The sequence below is a fragment of the Mus musculus genome, chromosome 9, assembly GCF_000001635.26.
Source record: "Mus musculus strain C57BL/6J chromosome 9, GRCm38.p6 C57BL/6J".
In the NCBI taxonomy this organism is placed as follows: Eukaryota; Metazoa; Chordata; class Mammalia; order Rodentia; family Muridae; genus Mus; species Mus musculus.
The window spans coordinates 4513627-4539610 of record NC_000075.6 but is presented as its reverse complement, the minus strand read 5'-3'; the positions used below and the strand labels follow the sequence as shown (position 1 = coordinate 4539610).

The following is a 25984-nucleotide window of genomic DNA, read 5'->3' as shown; positions in this document are numbered from 1 at the left end:
GAACTACAAAGAAAAGACTGGATATGTATGGAGCAACACATATCCAGAATAAGCATAATGTAATTAGCATGCCCTCTTTCTTCTTTGGGAATTTTTTTATTTAAATAAAAATGAAGTCTGACTGCCATGGTATGCATTTGGCAGGAAATCAGGCAGTTTATATTTTAGATATGAGCTCATCATCGGGTCCATCTGTTGACATTGTCTGTACATCATAATGTTTGGAGCTCTGAGACACAGAAAATATAACCTCAAAATGAAACTCCCTAAATCTGAAACTCCAAATAATTGCTCTCTTATCTTATAAGCCTGGTGTGTTCACTTTCAAATTTCCCTTTGAATCCTGCCAGCTAGCCTAACTGCAATACCTATTGAGGGAGAAACCAGAGACAGCAACTACAGAATAAGATTACACTGCTGTTAAACTCTTCAGGAGGCTATTTTGTTTATGCCAAGCTAGAAAGTTAAAAAAAAAAAAAAATGAGTGGCTCTGGTCCTAACCAATTTTTATCTAAGGGATGTTTTTTATACATTCAGAGAATCTTTTCCTCCTAATCTTTCAAGCTATAACTAAAAATTGAGGTCTCAGGAAGCAGGCATGAAAATAATATGAAGCTGAAATCTCCTTCCACTTGTGGAGAGATTTGGCAAACAACAGGCAGAGACCACAGCCTTTTCCCCCAAGAAGTTCTGTCTTCACCTAACCAGCACTTAGTCTGCCAAAATTTTATGATTTTTCAAGGATACTGTAGTTGCACTCTCACATTGAATTATTTTCTTGTTTACTTGCTTCATGTGTATAAATGTCCTAGCATGCCTATGGATGTCACAGGACAATTTGGAGTACTCCATTCTATTCTTCCACCATGTAAACTGGGAACTGAACTCCGTACACCCAGCTTTGGTGGCAACTGCCTTTTCTTGTTGAGTCACTTCATCAGCCTGCCCAGAAATCATTTTGTTTTGTTTATGTAGAGTTTTTGTGACAAGATCTTGTGTAGGTCAGACTGGCCATAAACTCCTTCCTTATGCAGCTGAAGCTGACCTTGAGCTCCTATGTCTGCCTCTCAACTGGTACAAATACAAGCATGTGGCACGTGCATTTCCTATTGTTCTTTGAAAAGTTTGGTCACATGTATTTGAATGTCTATCTCCTCTAAGAGTTGATAATTTACCTCATATCAAGCCTACACACTTCATCTGCCAGAACAATTGGAACATAATAAATAATGTTATCACTGTATACATCTGCCTATATCATCAAATGGAGCTCTGACAATAATACATCCTCAATAATACCATAGTACGGGTGTTTTGTTTTGCTTTGATTTGTTGGGATTTTTTGTGCATCTTTTCTCTATAGTCAAACCAATAACGCTGTTCGTACCCTGTTCAAAACAAACTCTTTCTAGAGTGTAAAATAACAAAAGGGGTCATGAAATTGATATTGACCACAGGTAGTGATGCAGTGGAGTTTTGTTAATCTCATCAAGAGTATATCTAGACCAAAGGAATATTCTCCAGTAGAGGGAGTTTTGAGATTTTAAAGAAGATATACTGTGACAGCTTCATCCAATAAGTAGCTTAAAAGAATCTGTTGCCTGAATAAAGAAAAAAAGGGGAGGGGGAAGGGTTTCACAAAAAAATGACTCACATTTTCAAGATTCAAAATGATCTGTGTTTTAAATATGAAAAATATTGATATGGATCCAGTCTATAACAAAAGTCCAAAGGAATATCTTTACATATGTTGAAAGAGTATTTTTATTAACTTTTTTTTCTCTCTAATAGGGTATTCAATACTTCAAGCTATAATGGAAAAAGCAGGACAGAATGGATGGCATGTCAGTGCGATATGTGTGGAAAATTTTAACGATGTCAGCTACAGGCAACTACTAGAAGAGCTTGACAGAAGACAAGAGAAGAAATTTGTAATAGATTGTGAGATAGAAAGGCTTCAAAACATATTAGAACAAGTAAGTTCTGGGCTTCATCTTATTACTAAGGTGTGCGTTAGATAAAAATGTTGACATATTCCAGTTCTGTCTCCATACTGTCTTCCAGTTCAGAATATGAGAATTAGGAATTTTCCATGATTTATCTCCAGAAAAAAAAAATGACAGTTCTTTACTGTAAAAAGTGTCCTTTAGTCCTTAGGTACAGTTGAAGATAGGAATACAACTTTTCCATCCTGTAAAGATATAAGCAGTAGAAGAGCATTTGCTTAGTCACCAGGAATTCTGAGCCTTTATTAATATGAATCTTGAAGATTACTGCTATGAAACTATTAAAGCATTTGAAAGGTCCTTTTTATATTCTAAACAACTAGTTGCATGAAAATTATCAACATAAACTAGCAAAGCAATGAAATAAATGATGATTGGCTAGAACATTCTGTAATGTGCTGTTTCTACCAGATGTTTTAAGTAAATACTACTTGTTACCCATAAAGATGATTTTTCAACTTCCTTTTAGAAGGGGACTCTTTGAATAAAGATTTCAATAAATAACTGTTGATGAGCTTTGAAGAGGGTAGGAAAAGATAAAACTGAGCTTTTCCATTGTATTAAGTGGTAGGAAAACATTATGTAGTTATAAATTGCATTTGCTCCTCTGCCTTGAACACAATGATAAAGGCTTCCACCAAAATTAGAGTGCCTGGGTGCCATCTAGTGGTTCTTAGGAAGTTTGTTCATACTTACCCACAATAATTCAGAGTTAATCAGTTAGGTATAGTTTAACTGCAGAATTACACAATTGGATTTGGAATAGAAAACCTATCAGTTTGGAGTTCATTTACAATACTCATCTTTTTTTTTGTTTTTGTTTTTTTGTTTTTCGAGACAGGGTTTATCTGTGTAGCCCTGGCTGTCCTGGAACTCACTCTGTAGACCAGGCTAGCCTTGAGCTCAGAAATCTGCCTGCCTCTGCCTCCCAAGTGCCGGAATTAAAGGCGTGTGTCACCACCGCCCGGCTATAATACTCATCTTAATATCCAAAATATATCTGAGATTCTACCATAACTCCTACAAGCTCTGGATTGCGTATCACTGTATATATTAGAATTTTAAAAATTTTATCATAAAATTAATTTTGCATTTTTAAGATATGAAATAGCATTGCACTATAAGAGCAATTAGTAAAGTATCTATCCCTTATTATCCTGTTATAAAAGAAATTAATAATACTTCACTAAAAACAGAATCTCTGCTACTTTGGTAAACTATGAATACTAAGTGTACACAGATCAGGTAAATCAGCCTTGATGTCAGGTAAGGAGCCTTGATGGAATTCCAAGGAAACCTCTCCTTTAATATGCAGAGCAGTGACTCCAAATCCAATTTTACTCTCTCCCTTCCATGCTTGCTGCCCCAGTAGTGAGACTTTGCAGTTGTTTAACCTGAATAATTTTTGCAAATCACTGAGGATGAGTCCCCTGCAGAGCAGCCAAACATCTGCCAAGATTGCCAAATTCCTGTCAGAGGCTGGATGTCATCTGTGATGACATTCACTTAGCTCCTGTGCTCTAAAGACCCAGACTTTCGAGAGAAGTTGGTCCTCAAAGCACACTTTCCGAGGCTTACCTGGTTTCTGAGGAGGAACTTGGTATACCTGGGTGCTGAGGGTAAACGCTAAGCCTTAAATGACTGTGAAGGGTTGGTCTTTCCTGCTCCTCTCCGCCATTTTCTCCTTCTCCTCTTCCTCCTCTTCCTTCACCTTCTCCTTTTTCTTTTTCTCCTCCTCATTCTACCCTGTTTTTCTGTTAACACTTTAAAGAAGTTAAAATTTTGAGTGTCTACGATACCTATTCCTTTTTGGTAAACTCTACCTAATTTCATTACTATTAGGGCTACCTACATAGGATTGTAAAGAGCAATCCTTTAATTCAAGAAGACATTTCATAAAGTATAATAAACCCCACTGTGCTGTAAGGAGATAATGACTTCTTGGTTATATAATCATGGTTCCTTCCTCCTACAAGCTGTGTCTGATTAGAAACATGATTATTTCTTATCTTTATTCCATAGCTCCAAAGAAAGTCGCGTGTAACATTTGTTGGTTTGATTCTGTGTTTTATGGTGCTGCAGGTTGAACCCAGAACCTCCATGGATGTGTTTTGCAGGCTCTCTGTCAATGAGCTACATCTTCAGCTCTGGATTTCATTCTTGATTCTATTCTATCAGAGGAACTAATCCAAATGATTCTGAGAGTGTATGCAATGGCTCACCTTTCAACAAAAATCCATATTCATTAATTAAACAAAGAATAGAAAACATTTCATAGACTAAACTAAAGCATTATTTAAAGAATAGTCACCAGAGATTGAATAGATCTTTGTAAGTAAAAGGAAGAGATTAGGGCAGATTTGATAAGGGGTACAAAAAATCACTCCCAACCAGAGGAATAACGGCTAGATTTCCATCACACAGAAAGGTGACTAGAGTTGATTGTATTGTATTGTATTGTATTGTATTGTATGTTTTGAAATAGCTAGGAGATTACAATAGTCTATATTGTTTGGGAGTCTCTTGAACTCATGGCTGCTACTAGGGTTTCAATTAGATGATCTATGGTTCATGAGGAAAATATTTTTTTTCCCAAATGGTATAGCCTCATAAAGATATATATATATGATAGATAGATAGATAACAGATATGTGTGCATTTGCATGTTTGTGTGTTTATGTATGTGTTTACATATACATATATAAACAAAGAACAAGATAAATATGAAATAATTCCTTAAGACTTTTTCAAATCTTAGTATATTTTGTCCTTCTTTCCTTCCTCCTCTTCTTGGCTGACTTCCATCCCTCCATCTGTCCTCATTTTCCCCATTTTTTATCATTTCTCTCTTTATATCACTTGAATTCTTCTATTCTCTCTCATCCCTCATGCCCCACTCCAAGGAGAAGATTTTGAGTGTCCTCTTCACAAACAAATAATCCTGAGCTAATCAGCACACCATGTAAATGTGTCTGAATACCATTATGTAACACTGAATATATCAATTATGTTTGCTTAAGAAATCAATAAAGGTTGTTTGGATAAAAAATTTAAAGTAGAAAAAGGTAGCCCTCTCTTAGGAGATTCACATAATGAAAATTCAAAGCAGGTTCTGAAATTTCTAGAAGAACCAGCACACCTTGCTTGCTGTCTATAATTGCTTCTTTGACATTTTAATTTATATCAGATCACAAAAGCCTAATATAAATAGGTCATACATTGTCATTTCAAAATATATTGATGGGTGATGGTGGTACATGGAGCATTTTCTCTTTTGTACTTGTTTCCCAAATTATTTTATGCCATGAGCTGGTTCATTCTTATATATGTATTTGCTATTTAAAACAGCAGTTAGCTATTGACTCCTTGAGACATTTCAAAACATAAGGAGGAAAACGGTAAAGAAAGCCTCAGCTTGATGATGCCTCTGTGCTTGAGTCCTTGTAATCTAGTTTGACATACATCTCTGAGATAGTCTACCCAGCAGCCAAGCTTAGCCAGCCATAGCTCCTTCCACTGGAGTAAAGCCCGAACTGTGCTCAGGTAAACTGCTTTGTCTGTCACTGTTGTCTGACCATGTCACTGTTGTCTGAACTTGCAGAACCCTTTGAATCTATTCTACTTCTCCATAGTGACCTCATTCTAGAATTTTAAGTGGAAGTCAACAAGTTTTAAGTTTGCTCAAGTTTTGATTTGTAGACGAAACCAAATATGAGAAAAAATAGTTTTAATCTATCATCAATTCTCATTCTAACTGAAACAACAGAAAAGTGATGTGTTTATGTAACACGGACTATGCTATTCGTGGCACTAGGAATGTAACAAACACTAAATTGAGTTTATTCCCACTTGCTCAAGCCAGCTCCAATCAAATAAAAGGCTGTATCTAAATTTAAAGAACAATTTGATCCACACCTAAAACAAAACAAAAACAAAAAAACTAGAAAAACATAAACAAATCAAACAAACAAAACCTTGAAATTACAGGAGCCTGGACAGATGCTCAGAGTTAAGAACACAAACTGTTCTTGCACAAGATATAAAGTTAGAACTGACAAATTGTTTTCATGTCAAATTAGATACCAAGAGCCTTTCATGTTACTTTCTTTTTTTTTTTATTATTTTTTTAATTAGGTATTTTCCTCATTTACATGTTACTTTCATATGCTTGTTATTTTAAAACCCTGCACACAATACTTACATCAGTGTGTATCACAATACTTACTTACAAAACAAGTAAACAAAAACCATGAAATTTGATCTCAGCTAAAATTTAAACAATAAAAACTGGCTCAACTGGGACTAGGAAGACAGCTCAGCTGTTATGAGTATTGACTATTCTTGCAGAGAACCAGAGTTCAGTTCCCAGACCCACATAGTGTCTCTCAACTCTCCAGTCCATGTCCAGGGATCTGACAGCTCTTCTGGCCTCAGTAGGGAGCCAGGCACAGCCCATATGTTTTGTGTGTGTGTGTGTGTGTGTGTGTGTGTGTGTGTGTGTGTGTGTGTGTGTGTGTGTGTGCAAAAAAAGAAAACCTCATGAATAAAACTTTAAATTTGTTTAAAATTTTTACAAATAAGTCTCAAAAATAGTCCTAAGATGTCAACTCTTCCCCATCAAACATCTCTCACCAATATGGAAAACCCAGAGGCCTTGCAGTCAGAAGTTTGCATTCCTACAGCTCATGAAACCCTTTGATCAGGACATCCATCTCTGACACTTGGGATCAGACAGACAAGATTGTAAAATTTTAAAGCACAGATGTGTTTTTACTCTCTTAGAAATAGTTAACAAATGTCCAATGGCTATTTTTTGTTATTGTGTGTGTGGTTTTGTTTTGTTAATACGTAGCTTAATTATCTCCTTAAGGCTTGGGTTTTTCTTCCTCCTCCTCTTCCTCCTCCTCCTCACTTTACATACAGTAAGCTGAACTGAGATGATTTTTTTAAAAAAACCTGCTTTCTCTAAATAAAATTTAATAAGAAGTATTTCAGCTCATGTGTTGGGTGGTGAAGTACTATATAAATTTACACATAGAGTATAACTTCAAACAAAGCACACAATAAAACCTCAGGCAGATAGCCATTCCTGGGTACTTATTAATTCTTCAAATACTTATTGAATGATTGCTCTCTCTCTCTCTCTCTCTCTCTCTCCTTTTTCCTCTCTCTCCCCATCCACCCATTTCCCGGTCTCTTTCTCTCGTGTGTGTGTGTGTGTGTGTGTGTGTGTGTGTGTGTGTGTGTGTGACTGTCTGTCTGTCTGCCTGCCTGTGTGTCTGTGTACTGGGCCTGAAGTGCCTAATAGTACAGATACATTTTATATTCTGCTTGGTTACTTTTATATACTTAAAGATTTTGTAGAAACATGATTATAAAGGGATTAACAAATATACACCCTAGATTTCACTATAAATATCAGTTCTTATGAATTGGAAATGATAGCAAAGGTATCAAAGAATTGAAACTATACTAACTCTTCTTCATTTCATAAAATGTATGCCTTTAAGAATCTAAGTATTTATCCAAAGACTATAAATACTGACCATAGACTGTGAAATACAAATGCATACCTAACAAAAGAATAAAGAAAAATGACTCAACAGCTGGTCCACAGACATCTCAGACACCCTCTTAGTCACATCCCACTTTTGTAATTAGCTCCTTCTTCTACAGTGTTACTGGTTTCACAAAATAAGACAAAAAAAGAGTGTCCTACTAAAAGCATGTGGATCTGGGAAGCTATACATGGATGACCTTCCTATTCTGTTTGCCACCTAATTTGGAAAAGAAAAAAAAAAAGAATCTATTATTGATGTCCTAAAAAGTTACTATGTTACCAAAGGACAATCATCCTACCCTGAGGCAAGATCAACCAGACAGAGGAAAGTACCCTCAACATAAAGTAGACGTTTGTACAGAGGAGAAGAAATATGACATTGGACCAATTAATTTATTTTAATCACCATATTGCAAATCATACCTAGCACCACCCAGGTATGATTCAACTCCTAGGAAGAATCATAGACAAAAAGTCAAATTTATAGCATCATTAGTTAAAGTATAAACGCTGAATATCTAGAGGGTATATATACAAATTTGTACAAATTTTAAATATTAGAAATTATACTATATAAAACTCTACCTTTTCCACCTCATCTCCCCCTTGAATCATTACCATTTAATAAAGGATTAAAGAAGAAATCCAATATTGGAGAGCCTGACATTGTGTTTCATATTGGATCATTTCAGTAACTAGCTAGAGATCATTTTTTCACACCAAAGCAAAAAACGAGAAAGAAAAAAATGAGAAAAGACTAAAAAGAAGCACAATAGAAAAAGGAAAGCAAGCCACACCTGTGAGGAAAGACATGTCTCTGTGGCAGATGTTTGATAGACATGTAGACTTTGGATGTGAGTCATCTGATTCAGTAGATAGGACATCTATGCAGTCAGCATCTCTTGTACTTATTTAAATTCTATATACTAGAAAAATGAAAACAAATGTTATCTATTCCTAGCTTACACTCAGGCCAGGCTCCCAAAAGTGTAAAAATAATTATTGGGACATTTAATAGCTATAGAAAAGAAATATGAAATAGAGCCAGAACTCAGAAGACAAGATGACTAAGTATGCTACAAGTCAGGAATGCTTTACAGAAGAAAAATAAAAATTTTCTACGTTGTAAAACATATTAAGATTTTCCTATGCATGGGAAACAAAAGGAAAGGAATTGAATTTTTCATAGTCAAGGAAAAGAAAAGATAGTCCAAGACAGATGAAAGACTGCAAACAAACAAACAAACAAACAAACAAACAAAACGTTAGCTAGGAAATCCTATCACCAATTTCCCATACTGAAGAACTAACAGAACCAGGTGCAGGTGCATTTCAGGGAGAGCTCAGGAAATGGAGATGAATTCTACAGGACACAATAAGATAGTGAAATAGACCATTGGCCAAGGAGGAAGCTGTGAATACTGGCAAACAGAAAAGCAGAATTCTAATGGTATCACTTGAGTGTTTGCCTGTTAAAATTCTATCCATCAAAGTAGAACACATCACTAACCAGTACATCCCCAGGCACTAGCTAGGACAACAAAAATAACTGTTCAAAGGAAATCTGAATGGGCTTCACTTGAAGACTGGAAAAGAGACATCTTCAATATGTGTTTAAGATAGCAGCACTCAGTCATACTTGAGGCCTTAGTAGCAAGCTTGCAATTACCTCAAAGGTTTTCTTGTCCAGAAATGTCACCTAGCAAACTGCTTTGAAACCTCTAGATTTTAGTTTGTTGTTCTGGTTGAAAAGTAGAAACAATTTGTTTCCCACATACTGAACTAACAAGTGATACACAAGAATGATCAAGTTTCTAAAGAAAAGAGCACCTCTAGGCAATCCTATCAGCAATGTCCTGCACTGCACATGCAGAGCAAGATGCTTTTGCTTTCTGGTAGAGCACCTTTGCCTATCAGGGTATGATCACTTAGAACATACACAAGGTAAGAAGAATTCAAAGGATATGAAGCTATGCTAAGAAGGGTAATTTTTCTTCATTAAGCTTACTTTTTGGATGAATCAACTTGAATGTTAAGGCACTATTATACTGCAATAAGTTTACTGGTTTTATAGAAAATAAATAAGTCGGGCAGTGGTGGCGCATGCCTTTAATCCCAGCACTTGGGAGGCAGAGGCAGGCAGATTTCTGAGTTTGAGGCCATCCTGATCTACAGAGTGAGTTCCAGGACAGCCAGGGCTACACAGAGAAACCCTGTCTCGAAAAACAACAACAACAACAACAACAAAAAACAAAACCAAAAAACAAGCAATAAATAAATAAATAAATAAAACAAAATCAAACCTTTAACATATCAGTCAGATTAGTGCTAACCGGTGTTAATTGATGAGGGTAGAAAAAAAGTAATTGTCTAGTAATAGCTGCAGCCATAGCTCTTGATAGCAAGAGTCTAGGAAGAAGATGAGTGTATTTTCCAGAATGCACTCATTTTGTCTCAAAAACAATGTTGAATCCAAGATAAGGTTAGGCTCAAATAATGTTGCTTTGCTTGTAGAGCAGTTATTAGAATCCAAAAAACAATTCTTTTAAAATAATAAAGTAAAACCTGCTTGATAATTTACATGAATAAATTATTTTTGATTCTTAGTTTTAAATCAGAAGCAGCTTCCCCAGAATATTCACTATAGGTTAAAGAATGATTTAAAGTATCAATTATTAAATAGGAAATAGGAAAATTGCTCATCAAATGTTGAAAACACAAGCTAACAAAAAGCAAATTACATCAACTGCTTTTTCCTATTGTCATGAGAACATGCCTGGCAAAAGCAGCTAAAGGAAGGGGTTGCTTCGGTTTATAGCATGAAGAGAAACAGTTCATCATGTACGATAGAAACATGTGCAGGAGCATGAGTCAGGTGGTCATAATGTGTCCACAGTCAGGAAGCCGAAACCGGTGAATACTGTTGCTTAACTGACCTCAACATTTTTCCTTTCTATTTGAGCTAGGACTCGCCAAGGATTAACCAATAACAAAATTTATAGTTTATTTATTGTTTAATCTTTTCTCAGACAAGGATCCCACCTATATCTAAATTATATCTTAAATACATCTGTACTTGCTCAATAGCCTTCCTTTTAAAAGAAAAACTCAGACTAAAAAGTATATTCATTTTGTTTTGGGGTTTTTTTTGTTTGTTTGTTTTGGGTTTTTTTGTTGTTTTGTTTTTTGAAACAGGGTTTCTCTGTATAGCCCTGGCTGTCCTGGAACTCACTTCGTAGACCAGGCTGGCCTCGAACTCAGAAATCCGCCTGCCTCTGCCTCCCAAGTGCTGGGATTAAAGGCGTGCGCCACCACCCCCAGCAGTATATTCATTTTATTATGTGCTTATGATATTCAACTGTACACTAATATATAATATGCTAATATATTGCAAATAAAGCAAAAAATGGTTTCTTGTCTCTATTCTACAAGCTTCTTATTTTCCACTTATACTTGTAAGCATCACTCTTCCATCTGTTAACCTGTGTGACACATACTTATCATATAGCTACGAGTTTCTATGCCTTGTCTCTGAGTTAAATCAATATCAATCTGATCTATACAGGTACTTAAAGGAAAAACAGAGAAGCACAAATAATCTGTCCAACAAGCAAAATTGTTTAAAGGATGAAATCAAACTGTCATGTAATAAAAGCTCCCCGGTTAAAAAAAAAATCTGGACAAAGGGCATTCAAGATTGAATATAAGTGTGGGAATGCGACAGCAGGGCATACCTCCACATCAGTGGCAAAAACATGTGGCAGGACATCAAAGCAAGAGGCTTGAGGAAAGGACCAAGGAGAAATAAGGACAAATTGTAATAAACAGACAAGTAACTTTAATACTTCTACTAAGTATTCCTTTGCCAAAGATCATGCTATTTGACTAATTTGGGGATTCATATCTTCCATTCTTTTTGTTAAGAATTTGAGAAATATAATTGATCTAGCTAGGCTTTTTCCCCCTTTTATAAGTGTGTGTGTGTGTGTGTGTGTGTGTGTGTGTGTGTGTGTGCGTGTGTGTGTGTGTGTGCAAAATCCAGAGGTCCTAGATCCCTCAGATATGAAGGTATAGACCAGTTGTAAGCCAATTGATGTGGGTGCTAGAACCTATACTTGGATCTGCTTTAAGAGCAATACATATTCTTCACCAATGAGCTATATGTCTAGCTAACTATGCTTTGGTTAAAAGAAAATTCCTCTCTCTCCTCTTTCTCCTCTCTCTCTCTCTCTCTCTCTCTCTCTCTCTCTCTCTCTCTCTCTCTTCCTTCCCTCCCTTCCTCCTTCCCTCCATCCCTCCCTCTCTATCCTCTCTCTCCCTCTTCACCTCCCTCTGTGTGCATGACTGCATGAGTGTATGTGTGTGAAGTGTGTACCTTTTTCTCTCTCATATGTGTTATATTTGTATATTTGTATATATTTCAGATATAGCCTGTTGAGTTCACATAATGTACATATATTTTAAGGGCTTACTGCTTGACACTGAACATGCAGATAGTGTGCTCTTCCCTAAGGAAGGCCATTCCTCCTACTCCCAGTTTTCCTCATTTGCCTGTAGATTTTGTGTAAGATTGAGGCCTCATGGGCATTTCCCCATGCACTTAGGCATGTTCATTGCTTTCCTCCTGGTTCATCTCATGTCTGAGTAGTAGTCATCTTAGTGAGACTTTACTGATGTCACTTTTTGTGTTACTAGGAGATACAATCTCACAACAAACTCCCTGATCCTCTAATTCTTATTATCTTTCCACCTCCTCTTACATAATGTTCCATGAGCCTTTGGTTGTAAGTGTTTTGGAGATGTGTTCATGGAGAATAGGTTACATGTCTCTGCCTCTTAATTAACTGTGGTTTTCTGTAGCAGTCTCTGTTGCAAAGAGAAGTTTTCTTAGTGAGACTACACTTATCTGTGGTTAAAAGAACAAATGTTTATAGGTTCTTATTAGATATTATGCTGGTTTAGTAAATTAGTGGTTCTAGGTTCTCCTCCAATAACCATGATTTCATTACTACTGGTTATTTAACTGGTCTCTACTTGCAGGCATGGTACCCATCAGGCTGTGAATGTCTTAAATCCAATTAGAGAGCTGTTGTTGCCTCCTAGGTATGTGTGCCACTACTATATCCATAGAGCTATCTTACCATGCTGGCCCTTAATGTGTTTCATAAGCATAAAAGCTAGGTACAACTGTTGATAGCATTTCTCCTTTAAAATCTTACATGGAACCTTCTCATACCAGGAGACCCAGTCCTAAGCGAGAAGGCACTCAGTTCAGTTCTCAATTGCTGTTACTATATGTCTGCTTACATGTTTCATTCTCTTTTACGTAATTACCTGACATACTAATAATAAAAGGCCCCAATGTGCTCAAATGCAAAAATATCCCACTGAAATAAAAACAAAGAGGATGACTCTGAGGCCATATGCGTTACATAGTTAATTTACTCCACTTCCATCTATTGAAGATGATTATGCACATGTAAATTAGAAAATGCTTGCTTAAAATGTTATTTCATAAGTTACTAGTGAGGAAAGTTCTACTCACCAAACAATAAGTTATTTCATATAAACTTCAAAAGATTTAAAAGATTATTGTTGAAATTGTAATGGTCTCTGAAGAGAAATGAGAAAACGTGGCCACATTGCTAAAATGGCATAGAATCTGGAATGATTGTGTAAGCTGAGGGGAGAAGTGAGTGAACAGTGAGGCTATAGGAAGACAGGCTTCAGCTAATGCTTACCAGATATAAAAAGTTTAACAAGTGTGTGTGTTCTGGTTTTGAGACTTAAAATGTACAGTTCATTATCATATTTAAAAATGTAAAAACTGCTATAGCACACACACAAAAAAATAAAATCTCTTAAACCTTATCTAGCCTGGTGTTCCATTCAAACCTGGCACCTTTTCTGGATTCTCTCTGCATTTTACTTGTCTGCTGTTCATCCAAGAAAGTATGAAAGAAATCCATAATTTGAAAAGAAAGAGAGTATAGAATGTTGAGGTGATTGGTTCAAATGCAATAAAAAAAAATGAAAGAAAAGAAAAGAAAGAAAAAGAAATATAGCCAGACGGTGGTGGCACATGCCTTTAATCCCAGCACTTGGGAGGCAGAGGCAGGGGGATTTCTGAGTTCGAGGCCAGCCTGGTCTAAAAAGTGAGTTCCAGGACAGCCAGGGCTATACAAAGAAACTCTGTCTCGAAAAACCAAAAAGAAAAAGAAAAAAGAAAAAAGAAAGAAATATAAATGTATCAGGATTGATGTGGATGCCTAACAGATTTAAGTATTTAAACAGTCAGGTCCAGGCTGCTGTTGCTATTTTGCAAGGTTATTGACTGAGCTAGAGGAAGTGGATATCTAAGTGTAGAGTCTTGAAAAATGTATACAAAGGACAGAAAACCCCAGATAGATGAGTTTTGGCCAACGAGACAGTATGCACTGAACTGGCAAAGGTCTGAACTGAAAGTGCACACCAGTGCAATTGACAGAAACTAGACTAGACTCAAGTTTGAGCAAAATGATAACCCTAGAGACAGACTCTATATTTCCTTCCTGGAAGTCAGTTTGATTTTGTGAAAAACTTCCTGTGATAGAAAATTCACTTATACACAACTTTACCCTTCCTTTCCTTCATGGGAAAAAAAAAAAAAAAAACAAACTATTCCCAGTTAGAAATTTTTATAATCTTGATATCACCTCCAAGTACAGAAGAAAATTCAAACATACACAACACAGAGACATACATTTTCTTTTAAAAGAGCTATCCTGGATTCCTATTTCCCATTCTCTACTAACTTCTTCTCACACTGCTCAGACTCATTTTTATTCTTTGGGAACTTTATTCTCCTCTCATTTGTATATTTCGGGCCTTGACTTAAAATTTTGATATTCCCTAAAATACTTATAATTTCAGTCAGTAGCTTGTTTGTGAAAGCTGCTTATCTTATATTTGTGTGTTGATGAAGATGAAGTAAATTAAAGGTTTTGTTTTTTTAAGTAAAATGCTTTGAAGCATCTTGAGAGTGAAAATCCAAAGATATTTATGGAAAATATTGTTCTTGAAGTATTTCCCAGCATGCAGTAGCATAGTCTCAGCACCCGGGCCACACAGGCATTTACCATCTCTGTGTCGCTGCATTCTCTGGAAGAGAATGACATCTGAAGGAGAACTTCCTACCTAATTTATAAGATCACAATAAAAGATAAACCAAAGCCCTTCATACTTAAGTCTGCTCTTGTGTGCCTTTAGCGGGAGATATTGCCTAGCACAGCATTCAGAACATTATAGTGATAGTTTGAGGTAATGTACTTTCATGAAGTTCTTCATGGAAGAACTTCAGAGTGCTTTATTAATAATTGATACATAAAAGCTTTGCATAAAGTCTAACTAAGAATTGAAGGCCAAAACTTAGTCACTTTATGTATCAAAATGAAATTATATGGTAATCCTTTAGAAAATTATATTAACTTTTACTGCCATTTTTCTTTTTTAATATTTTTTTTTAGTCTTTGAGTACTTCAGTCATGTATACAATGGATTTTTACAATATTCTCCCACTCTTCTTCCCCTAGCACCTCTTGAATCCATCTTCCTTCCCTAACACCCTAGCTTCTTGTTCTTTTTTTTTTTTTCTCACTAAGTCCAGTGTGTGCTGACTCATGGGTATAGAGCCCTGGAGAGGAGAATCATCTACCTATCAAAGATTATATATCCTTAGAGAAAATTGACTTTCCCAGAAGCTATCAACTGAACTGAGGGTTTGTGAACTCCTACCCTCTCCATTCTAGAAAGTCAACTGACTTGATCCTATCCAGGTCTTAAGCAAGAAACCACAGGTGTTATGAATTCATGAGTAAAGTGGTCCTATCAAACCCACAAAACACTGTTTCCATCTGCCCCTCCCTAAATTCTGGCTCTTATAATCTTGCCCCCTCTTTTTGAATAGTCCCTGGGGAAAAAGTTGTGATATAGATGTCCCATTTACAGTTGCACACCACAGATATTTATTCTCTTTACTTTGACCAGTTCTGAGTTTCTGTATTAACTCATGACAACTTGTTCAACTTTTCTCCTCTGATGAGATCTGAGAGTAGCATGAATCTGAAGGCTCAAAGGTAGAAATTTCCATGCCATTAAAAAATGAATTGGGAGTTATATTAATGACAATTTACCACATCAATACCAGATATGAACTCATGATACTTACTTGTTCTTATGCATACACCTGGTTTTACAACTGAATCATTGGACCAGCATCATAGATACTTCTAAAGTAGTATTTGTTTCCTAAAAAGAAGCAAGAAAAAGCAATTGAATGCTTCAGATTTGTTGTATCTCTTAAGCATGTATTATTGAAAAGACAGATCCCTTTGACAGAGACAATCAGCATAGCTGGTGCATCCTTCCTGACCTGTTTTTCAGAACTTTAAGCAGACACTTGATAATTATTATTAATCTAGTTGCGTGGCCTGTTTCATTCCATGTGGATTAGCTTTTTTACTCTATCTCTTTGTCAGAATGAAAGCTGATAATTATATTTCACAGCCAAGTCCCTGCCTTAATGTCATTTTCCTATGACAACATGACCAACCACCCTTGAAGAAGGCAAAAACATTTTAGATTCCATCTCTAACTGTTACTCTACTTAAACAACAATGTTAAGCACACAGAGGTACTGATCTAAACTCAAAGTGAAATCATTCAGACTTATTTATAAACATAAACTATTTTCCACTTGGTAAAACCCTAATTCTGATATTGCACACTTGAAACAACCCTTAAATGTTTTTAAGTAAGGAAGTTATAAAGATCCTTTACATAGAGCACTATCCACTGTTATTTGGAATATGTACTGTACATTTTTCAAAAAGAAATTTCTGTCTTGGGTACATTCTTGGTGATGAACCAAATCTGACCTAAAATCATGGTCACCTTGAGTAGGGAGGGGATAAAGAGTCCTCTGTGCAATATGTGTGGTGTGACTGTTTTGTCATAGTAAAGAAGTTGGCTCAGCAAAAGCTCTTGTCTCTCTAGCATCTTTCAGCAAGTCTCTTCAGATATATGCTTTCTAAAGTCTCCAGATGCCAATGCTCATTACACTCTTCAGGATCTTTCTTCCTATGGGGAATTGGAGGCTGGTCTCCAGTTGAGCTGAGGTCTGAACTCTGATAGTGATAATTCACCTTCATGACACAGTAGGCATTCCCTTATGCTCCTGGAACTCTGGCTCCTACCTAAGTTACCACCACCACCCCCACACCGCCCCCACAAGAGAAGCATGGTCAATGGCCCAAGCTTCTGACCTTCAGGCTAAACTCCTCCCCAGTTACCTAGCAATAGTAAAGACCGTAAAAAGGGCTGTTCAGCCTCACCTCGCTCTCTTACTGCTTACTCTCTTACTTGTCTCCTTCTTACCCCTCACTCTCATCCTCTCTCCCCTCTCTTTGTCTTCTCTCCTCTCTCTTTTTCTCTCCTCTCCTCTCCCCTCTCTTACTCTCTTTCTCTCTAGCCTTCTCTCTCTCTCTCTCTCTCTCTCTCTCTCTCTCTCTCTCTCTGCATTTCTATAATAAAGCTCTTAAACCATAGAGAGTCTCTGCTCATCAAGGCTGTGCACACTCTGGTAAGTGTTGGGAACCTCTTCCCTTATCCCTCTCTCCCATAACCCCGATGGCTTTAGCAAGGTATCTCCGGGGATCTCCAGGTAGGGTTGCCCCTTGGCCACCCCCTGAAGAGTAGGATAGAGGAATGCCCACCCAGGGATGAGTGGAAAGGGTATGTAGCAACCCTCCCATGCCTGAAAGACCAGAGAATAAGTGAAACTCTGGTGGAGTGAGGGACTTTCCCTTCCCCCTCTTTCCTTGAACCCCCTTTTTTAGTTCCCACATCTTCCAGTACTTTGTCCTCTTGTTTCCTGTGATTTGATGAATCTTAAATATTTAAAAAGACATAGACAAGCTTCAGCTCATTTTAGTGCTGTACTAATAATCTAAAATTAACTGATTTGCTATGAGCGACCAGGATCAAGTTTCTAGATATTTCATGTGTTGTAACACTAGAGTTTATACTTTAAATAGGTATTTTTTAATTGGCAAATAGTCTGACTGCAATAATGTGTAAATCACAAGCTGAATATATAAGAATGGAAAAACATGGTAGGCCTGGGGCTTAAAGATAGTTCAACGAGGTTTTCATAACCACAGAAGAGGAAGATATAATAAGCAGAAAGAAATACAGAATTGGTTGCCGACTGGCCAAATGAACAGAAATCTGTTCAAACTCAGTTTACATTTCCTCATGTAAGTGCCTGTTACTAAGTATTCCCTATTGATGCCTATAGCATTGTATCTTCCTGAAATTTCCAGAATATTAAATGATCTTGCCTTGCTCAGTCCATGTTCAGTCACTCAATCACACCCAATATAACAACTCAGTAAATGTATCCTGTGCTGGTTAGATATAGTCATCTGGGAAGAGGGAACCTGAACTAGAAAATGACTCATTAAATTTACCCGTGGACAAATTTGTAGAGCATTTTCTTGACTAGTGGGGAGTATTCAGGCCACTGGGGATGGTGCAAACCCTGAGCAGATGACCCAGAGAAAAAAGCAGACTGAGCAAGCCATGGAAAGCATACCTGTAATCAACACCCTTCGTCTGCTTCAATTCCTTTCTCAAGGCTTCTACCTTTGTCCTGTCTTGGCTTCCCTGATGACTCCCTGTAACCTCTAAACCAAATAAACCTTTTCTCCCAAAACTTACTTTGATTATGTTCTTTATTGCAGAAATAGAAAGCAAACTGGGACATCTATTTATTGATTTTTTTTTCTTTATAGTTCTGACAGTTTATCACTTTTCTTCTCCTTTGTGACAAGATTCTCAAAGAATGTTGATTTGATGGGTGATAAGCTAGGTATGCTGAACAGACTTTAAAGTGTACAAATTATATGGAAAACATCATAAATCTATACCTAAACATAAAGAGCCTAAACATAAAGAGCATAAATCTTCTATGGGTAAGAATGAAAGGTGACTACATAGGTAATAGATGGGATGAGCTTATATGGAACTCAGTGCTCACCCAGAAAGAGGAACTTTATGATCAGACTAAATAACAGGTCAGACTCAGATCCCATGTAAAACCAGAATATTGTCAAGAACACAAAATGGAATAGAAAAATATGTGCAAACTTCTCAGGGCATTCATTGAGTGTGCTTTGTTTTGGTCTGGGTTTCGTATGTTAATGGAGTCATCTTTCCTAGGAGTTATCATAGCCTTCTTCAAGTAGATTAAATATTGAGCTTGTACCATACACAGTGATTTGAAATCTAGAGTCTGAGAAATAATTATAAAAATGGATGCATACAAATGCACAGTATCTTTAGGCTAGACATTTTAAGGGATATCACCTGATTTTTTTTTTTTTCAAAATTGAAAGTCAGTGCTCAAAGTCAGAAAGTTTTAACCATGCTACCAGTGTCTGGTGTTAGTTTATTAACAGCAAACATACTTCCATATGAAAGGGACATATGAAAATACTTCAAGTGGAAAGTGTCCAAGCAAAAAATGTTGAAGCTCTCATATAAAGTATTTGAGGATGCTGCTGACGTGTTCATCACATCTTAGGAGGTCCAGAGTCACAAGACCCTGGAATCCATGCCTTTCTACCAATTATCTTCATTTCATCTTCCACCTAATTTCCACTGTGCTTATTTTAACTTGTTTGTGTCCACCTGATGAGGAGACCTCGCAGCACCCTCTGCATTTCAGTCCATATATAATCAACAAATTACATTCATTGACAATCTTTTGTTTTATTTCATCTATCTGATATTTATGTTTACTGAAAAGTAAATTCTTTGAACCAAAATTATTTTATTTCTGTGCTACTGTACTCTCTTGAGAAATATATATATGAACAGTTAGTTCATGTCACTATTGATCTCTCTGAAGAAATTATAATATTCTGTTTTTTCCAAAGGGCTAGCAAGACCCATTTGTAATTAAGAAAGTAAGAATGCTGCAATATAAATGTTTTATTTTAACCCTGTTTTTTGATGTGGTTTATGAGTTCTCATTATAATGTTCCACTTGTATAAGTCAAATGATGATGTTTTCCCATCATACTTCTATAGGAATTTATTCTGCAGTTGTTAATTAATTTGAATTTATTTTGTGTACGCATGGTATATATGTGGAGTTCATAAGACAACTTTTTGTGCTGTTTTATTCCTTCCACAATGTATGTTCTTGGGATCAAACTCAGGTCACCAGGCTTGGCAGCAAGTGCCTTTAACCAGTGCTCCACCTCACTAGCCTTAGTTAATATTTTTCATTTATTAAGAATTTCATGAATAAACATTCATGAAGAATATGTTTTGATCAAATTCATCCTCCCACTCCCTCCTCTCTGACTCCTCTTATACTGTGACTATCTCTTTCCCCTCTAAGTTCATGTAATGTTTCAGTAAAGTTAAATTGATTTTCTCTCGTTCCTTGTATTCATAGATTGTGAGTGTTGGGAAGCACGTCAAAGGCTACCATTATATCATCGCAAATTTGGTAAGAAACTTGTTTTTCTATTTTTACTAAGAATTAATGAAGTATCCAGGATTGTGTCTTAATATAATGCTCTAATGAATGGTCAAACTGCTTTATTTTGTACATTATTGCATTGAAGTACATTATTGTACTTCAGGTTATGCTATTAAAATAACTGGTATATTTTGAAACTTAGATTGGATTTGCCAGAGAGAAATTTAATAATAATTATAATATTTTCCTTACCATTACATCACCTGTCAAACTAAATACTGGCTTTTTGTCTGTCTAAATAATAAATGCTAGTCTATAAATAAATATATTTTTCAGTTGTAACAAAACAAGATATAATGACTAATTACACAAATAATTCTAATGGGATTATTAACTTTTAAACTGTATCAGCCTTTAAACTCATGTAAAGATGGATAATAAACAGTGTGGAATATATTGCTCGAAAGATGCAGACAAGTCTTTGTAGAGTATCTAACAAGGTTTATTGAGTGCTTCTTGTTCACCCACCAGCTTGAGGAAACAGACTGTTTTTTATTATATTTTATTATAGAAAAGTTTCATCTTAGACCTGGAACCCCAGTGTGACTTATCCTAGGGAAGACAGTGATACTTCAATGGTTTTTCTACTATTTCCCATCACATATTTCATTGATGAGAATCTTATTCTTGAAGCAGGAAAGCAGGTAAAGGTTAGAGAAGAACCTCAGTCCTGTAACATTTCTGATGTTGAGTTTGCCATTTCATGTTTAGAAGGTCCATCTGCATGTTAAGTGTGTCATCACATGTCCGTTGAGAGAGGTTCAATCTGATGAACTAGATTGCAGCATGGACAATATAACAATAGATTATAAAATTTATCACACTGTGTTTCTTGAATAAAGTAAAATGTTGCAACACAATAGATTATTATAGAAATATCAGCAAATTCAGCTCATCTTTTTTATTTCTTCTAGTAGCTCCCCAGTTTAATGTGCCATCTACTTGTAAAAATATAAATATTAAAGCAAGTACATTTTGTTTTTTCTAAATATCTCATAAATGGCTATTATCAGGAGGGGTATCTCAATTCTTGTTGGAATTAAATGATAGGTTTCTAATCAATTATTATAGATGGCAGTTCTTACAGCTTTTCTTTCTAAACAATATAATCAGCGAAAAAAATCAATGTGTTATAAACTATCATAAAATTAGTGGCTTACATTGGAAGCTAGAATAAATAAGACAAAGCACAGTAGAAAGAAATGGTATTTGTGACCCACTAATGGATCTCAGAGCCATCCTTCAACAGCCTGAGTGGGTGGCAGCATATTTACACTAAAGTATCAACATATGAAATGGAAAACCATTTGTTTCCTAGAAGCAAAAGCACTCACTAGAAATATCAAGCTTTTATCATGTAAAGATCAGTGACATGTACCCAGATGTGTTATAATATACAATATTAATATGGATTTTCTTGGCATTCATTCACGTATATAGATAACTAGTCTCCGTTCTTTTAGCCAGTTCAAAACCATTTTATAAGAACTATAGAGAGAGGATTCCCAAATGTACAATTTGGTCAGAATCCAAATAAACATTTTTATTAATATTACAACTTATTGTTAAAGACTGATTTCACTGAAATTAAAGGTGAGATAGGGAACTGGAGATGTAGCTCAGTTAGGAGACAACTTGCCCAACTTGCACAGAGTCCTGACTTCTGACAACAGTACCACCTACACTCAAGGTGTTCAGGCCTATAATTCTAGAACTCAGAGACATAATAAAAAAAAGATGAAAATTTCAAATTCATCCTGGGCTACACAACAAGGTCAAGATCAGCCTAAGCTAAAAAGAGACCGTGTCTAAAAAAAAAAGAATAGAAATCTTATCAGACTACTTTTACTGAACATTTTAACATAGGTCTTAGCAAAAGGAGTAAGGAAAAAAGGAAATAAAAGTTACCCAGATTGAGAAAGGAGGTTAGGAATAACATAAAGAATTTTTTAAAATAATTAGTGGGCCAATAGATGAATTGAGCAGTTATATAGGCCTCAAAGTCAATAAACAAACATCTATTGCATTTAGAATATGATACCACACTTTCTGAAATAACTTAAAAATTATAATTATTGAATTATGGTTGACAATTAACAAGAAACTATTACTTCACCTGTCATTAAAGCTGGCAACATATATTACCAGCTTGCTACATATATTCCAGATTTATTTTAGCCAAAGGACAGAGTCACCATTTGAAAATCAAAACACTAGATATAATGTAAAATCTATATTTACCAAAAGGAAAATAAAGCTAAATAAACATCGATATGTGGGAAATCATACTATGAATTCATAAATGTGGGGGTTTTGTCAAAATCTAGGATACCATTCATTTAAATAAGGTTAACAACCTGGAGATCATGAGTTTAAATATGGTACTTTAAAATGATTAATTCTCTGACTAGATTTGGTGGTTCATGTCTATAATCCTAAAACTTGGAATGTTGATGCAGGAGAGTAGCAATTTCTAGGCCACCCTGGGCTATGAAGTTCAAGGTGAGCTTGGACAAATTAGTAAAATACTCATTTCAAAAAATGAAGGGGGAGAGAGGGATGACACCTGTAATCCCAGCATTCATTCAATAGGCTGACACAGCAGTGTTGCCATGAATTTGGGACCTGTAAATTCATAATAAGTTCTGGGCCAGCCTAAGTTGCAAAGTGAGACCCTTTCTAGGCCAGCCTAGATTGCAAAGTGAGACCCTGTCTCCAAAAGTTAAAATATGCAAGTATGCAAACATAAAATACCTATATTAAGCAAGAAACAAAGTAGAAACTCTCACAGAAATCTTGCCTTCTTTTTTTACTAATCATTTTATTCATTTACATTTCAAATGATATTCACCTTGCCAGTTATCCCTCCACAAACCCCTCATCCTAGCCCCCCTACTTCCCTCCCCTTTGCCTCTCTGAGGGTGTTCCTCCAGAATGAGATTAGCACTGTTCTACATTCATTCTTTTATCTCAACTTCTTATCATTTAACTTACTGAAAGCAGCTCTGTGAAGATTTTACCCCTCTAAGCCCTAAGATCTCCTTCCTAATGTATCAAGTGTTTTAATGTCCAAAGCAAACAACCAACGTGATATACCTACTGCTGCTTTCCCTTTCTAGCTCTCTTAGCTGTTACCTCCAGTCAAGGCACCTGTCCCAGCAGATTTTAGTGAGGATTTAGCCACCTCTTTTAGGGAGTTGTCTTTAAGAACTTGGATTATCTTCTGGTTCCTTCCAGCTTCAGAAATGACACCATGTCCTAATAGTATAATTTTTTCATTCCTCAAATTGTTCTTTTAAACCTACTGTATTCGAAGAAGTTTCCAATCCCTTTAGCCCAGTTATAACTAAGGAATTGGTTCACAGCAATCTTGTTCTGAGCAGGATAATTCCCCCTTCTTACTGGATGAAATGACTCTTCACCCTTACTCTGTCTCCACTGCATTTCTACTCTTCTTGTCCCCCTCAGCTTTGATTATTGTGCTTAGATTTTTTTTTTAAACTTTAATTGGGTTTTTATTTTTGGACCTTTTAATAGATGTATTTATTTTATAGACTGTAAAATAAAGTCTGGTATAATTTATTGAAGATCATACAGATCATTAAGTATCAGAAACAAGGCTAAATCTCTGATCTGTCTGATTGAAGAAATAAATAAGTTTTTAAATTAATAGCATATGCAGGGAATCCAGACACACAGTGAATGCTCATTTGAACATACCTACAGGCATCAGGGCCACTTGACCTTTTACACATTACTTTGTTTGTATACTGACTCGTCCTTCAGCCATTGAACAATTTAAGTACAACTGCCAATAGCAATGTAAGACCCTTGACACAAAGTCAGAATCATGTTCTTCTTTATATTTTAATATCTAAAATAAATTAAGTTATTTATAAGAAACCACAAATATCTATCATAAAGAAGGATAAAACTATAACATATTCAATATGTATAACTAAAGATTAATTGGATCCATTCCTCACACATACACACATATACATACATATACACATACACACAAATACACATATACATATAGACACCATTTATACCTCAATCAAAAGTAGAGAAATGATATATAGAGTGTGTTCATCCATGTTCCGTATTTAGCTTCAATGTGGGAACCAGATACAATTCATCAAACATCCAGTCTAGAAGTTTTGTACAATTGCACTGAACCAGTTAAAAGGCCACAAACTTGCCAACACTGTCATAATGAGCCTCGTTTTGAGCTTCCTGTGTGTTTCAATTTTTCTGCCCTAATCTACATATGCATCAAAAGCATCTACCTAAACCTCAACTCCTCACAGTAAGTTTTAAAAGATGATAAGGGAGAATCTTCCTCATTCTTCTTGGTCTTCTGGTAACTGCACCAGAGCAGCCTTAACACGACTTTGTGTAAAACACAGCAGTAATGCTGATATGAATCAGATAAAACATAAAAAATAGACATTTATTTACATTGATGATATAATGAGCTTATTGATTGGCAAACATCATCATTGAACTATCAGACACCTGTAATTCTGAATATTACTCCAGCAGAGGATATGAAAAAGAAAGTCAAGATGGGAGGGAACCTATAGAGTTCACTACTTACTGTAAAGCGCAGTCAATTTAGGAGGCCATTTTCACAAGAGGGGGGGGCTCTTCCTGAGCTCAGGATCATTGTTTTGATAGTTAGCCACTGGCTTCCCAGTAACTGGAGAGTATCTGACTTCATTATAGTGTGGCCATATATCTCCTTCATTTCCATGATTTTCTGTAGATTCCAACAAAAGCTAAGTGGTCACCAAAGTAACTGTTGCCAAGGAAACTGGCTCACAGTCTAGATCCTATCAATTTTCTGCATAAAATTATGAGAACATAAATGAAAGGGAAATGCTGCCTATACTCAAACAAATATAGCCAAAATTAACCAAGCCACCCACCAAGCTACTATAACTGAGAGGCTCTTGTTATAATCAGACAAAATAATTGTTATTCCTTTACCTTCCATATGCTGTTTGACAGACTTTGTATCTAACAGTGTCCCTGCAGGTGACAATTTGCTTGTGTCTTGCAGCTGTGGCTAAAGCTCCACAGAAGGCTTAGCAGAACTTCTATTTCAGCTAAGACTGAAAGAAAATAATAATCTCAACAATTAGTAGCTAATGCAAGAGCTGAATTACTGTGGCTTTTAGAAAACAGTAAAATGATTTGTCTGCCTCTGGGTCTGCCCTGTATGCTGTTAAAAGCAAGCAAATGTTCCACACTGACAGTTAGTAGCTAGAGATTGATGGGCATTGTGCTTCCCAGATCTAAAACTTCAATTTGCTTTGTGATGTCTGGCTTATTTCTCAATGAAATGAGAATGTTACTGATGAGCTGTCAAAAATGCCTGACACATAATAGGCCCAAAATAAATACCAGTTAGGTGAACTAATTAATAATCAGTTACAATTACTGAACATATACCCAAAGTGTTAGATACTACACTAACTATCTAACACATATTGTTCTTTTGTTTGGTGTGGAGGTAATCTAAGGCTAAAAGCAACAGAGGTGAGAATCAAAGCCTGGGTTTCTTTTCTGCCTTTTCTCTACTGGTAATATTGTAAGAATTAATAACATTAAAAGCATATATTTCATAACCATATGAAGGAATACAAAGTACAAAGGCTGATCCATCTGATCAAACCTTGGCCTTATTGTACATTCATAGGTGACCTTGAAAAGACTTTTGCCTTAAAAACTGATTAATTTTAAGGTAAAAAATGTTTACCTTAAAATTAATTAGGTCTCCCCAGTATCCAAGGGATGATTGAGCTGAATAGATAAACT

The 25984-nt window shown here is 35.9% G+C and overlaps 1 protein-coding gene and 1 long non-coding RNA gene across 16 annotated transcripts in view; one reads left to right on the top strand and one right to left on the bottom strand.

The window, feature by feature from the left end:
* The window catches only part of Gria4 (glutamate receptor, ionotropic, AMPA4 (alpha 4)), a 378342-nt gene that overhangs the window by 256624 nt on the left and 95734 nt on the right, over positions 1-25984 (top strand). For all 15 annotated transcript variants that reach the window (XR_379085.2, XR_001778798.2, XR_001778797.2 and 12 more), the window contains exons 5-6: positions 1792-1976; positions 20072-20125. Coding sequence is in view for 9 of the 15 variants with exons in the window: in XM_006509844.3 (XP_006509907.1) it covers positions 1792-1976; positions 20072-20125 (239 nt within the window). In the remaining 6 variants the exon portion in view is untranslated. The remainder of the gene's footprint in view (positions 1-1791; positions 1977-20071; positions 20126-25984) is intronic.
* Gm46101 lies at positions 6684-24964 on the bottom strand. Its single transcript, XR_001779090.2, has 2 exons — positions 24762-24964; positions 6684-15852 (listed from the first exon to the last, which is right to left on the bottom strand). It is a non-coding gene; the product is annotated as a predicted gene, 46101 (long non-coding RNA).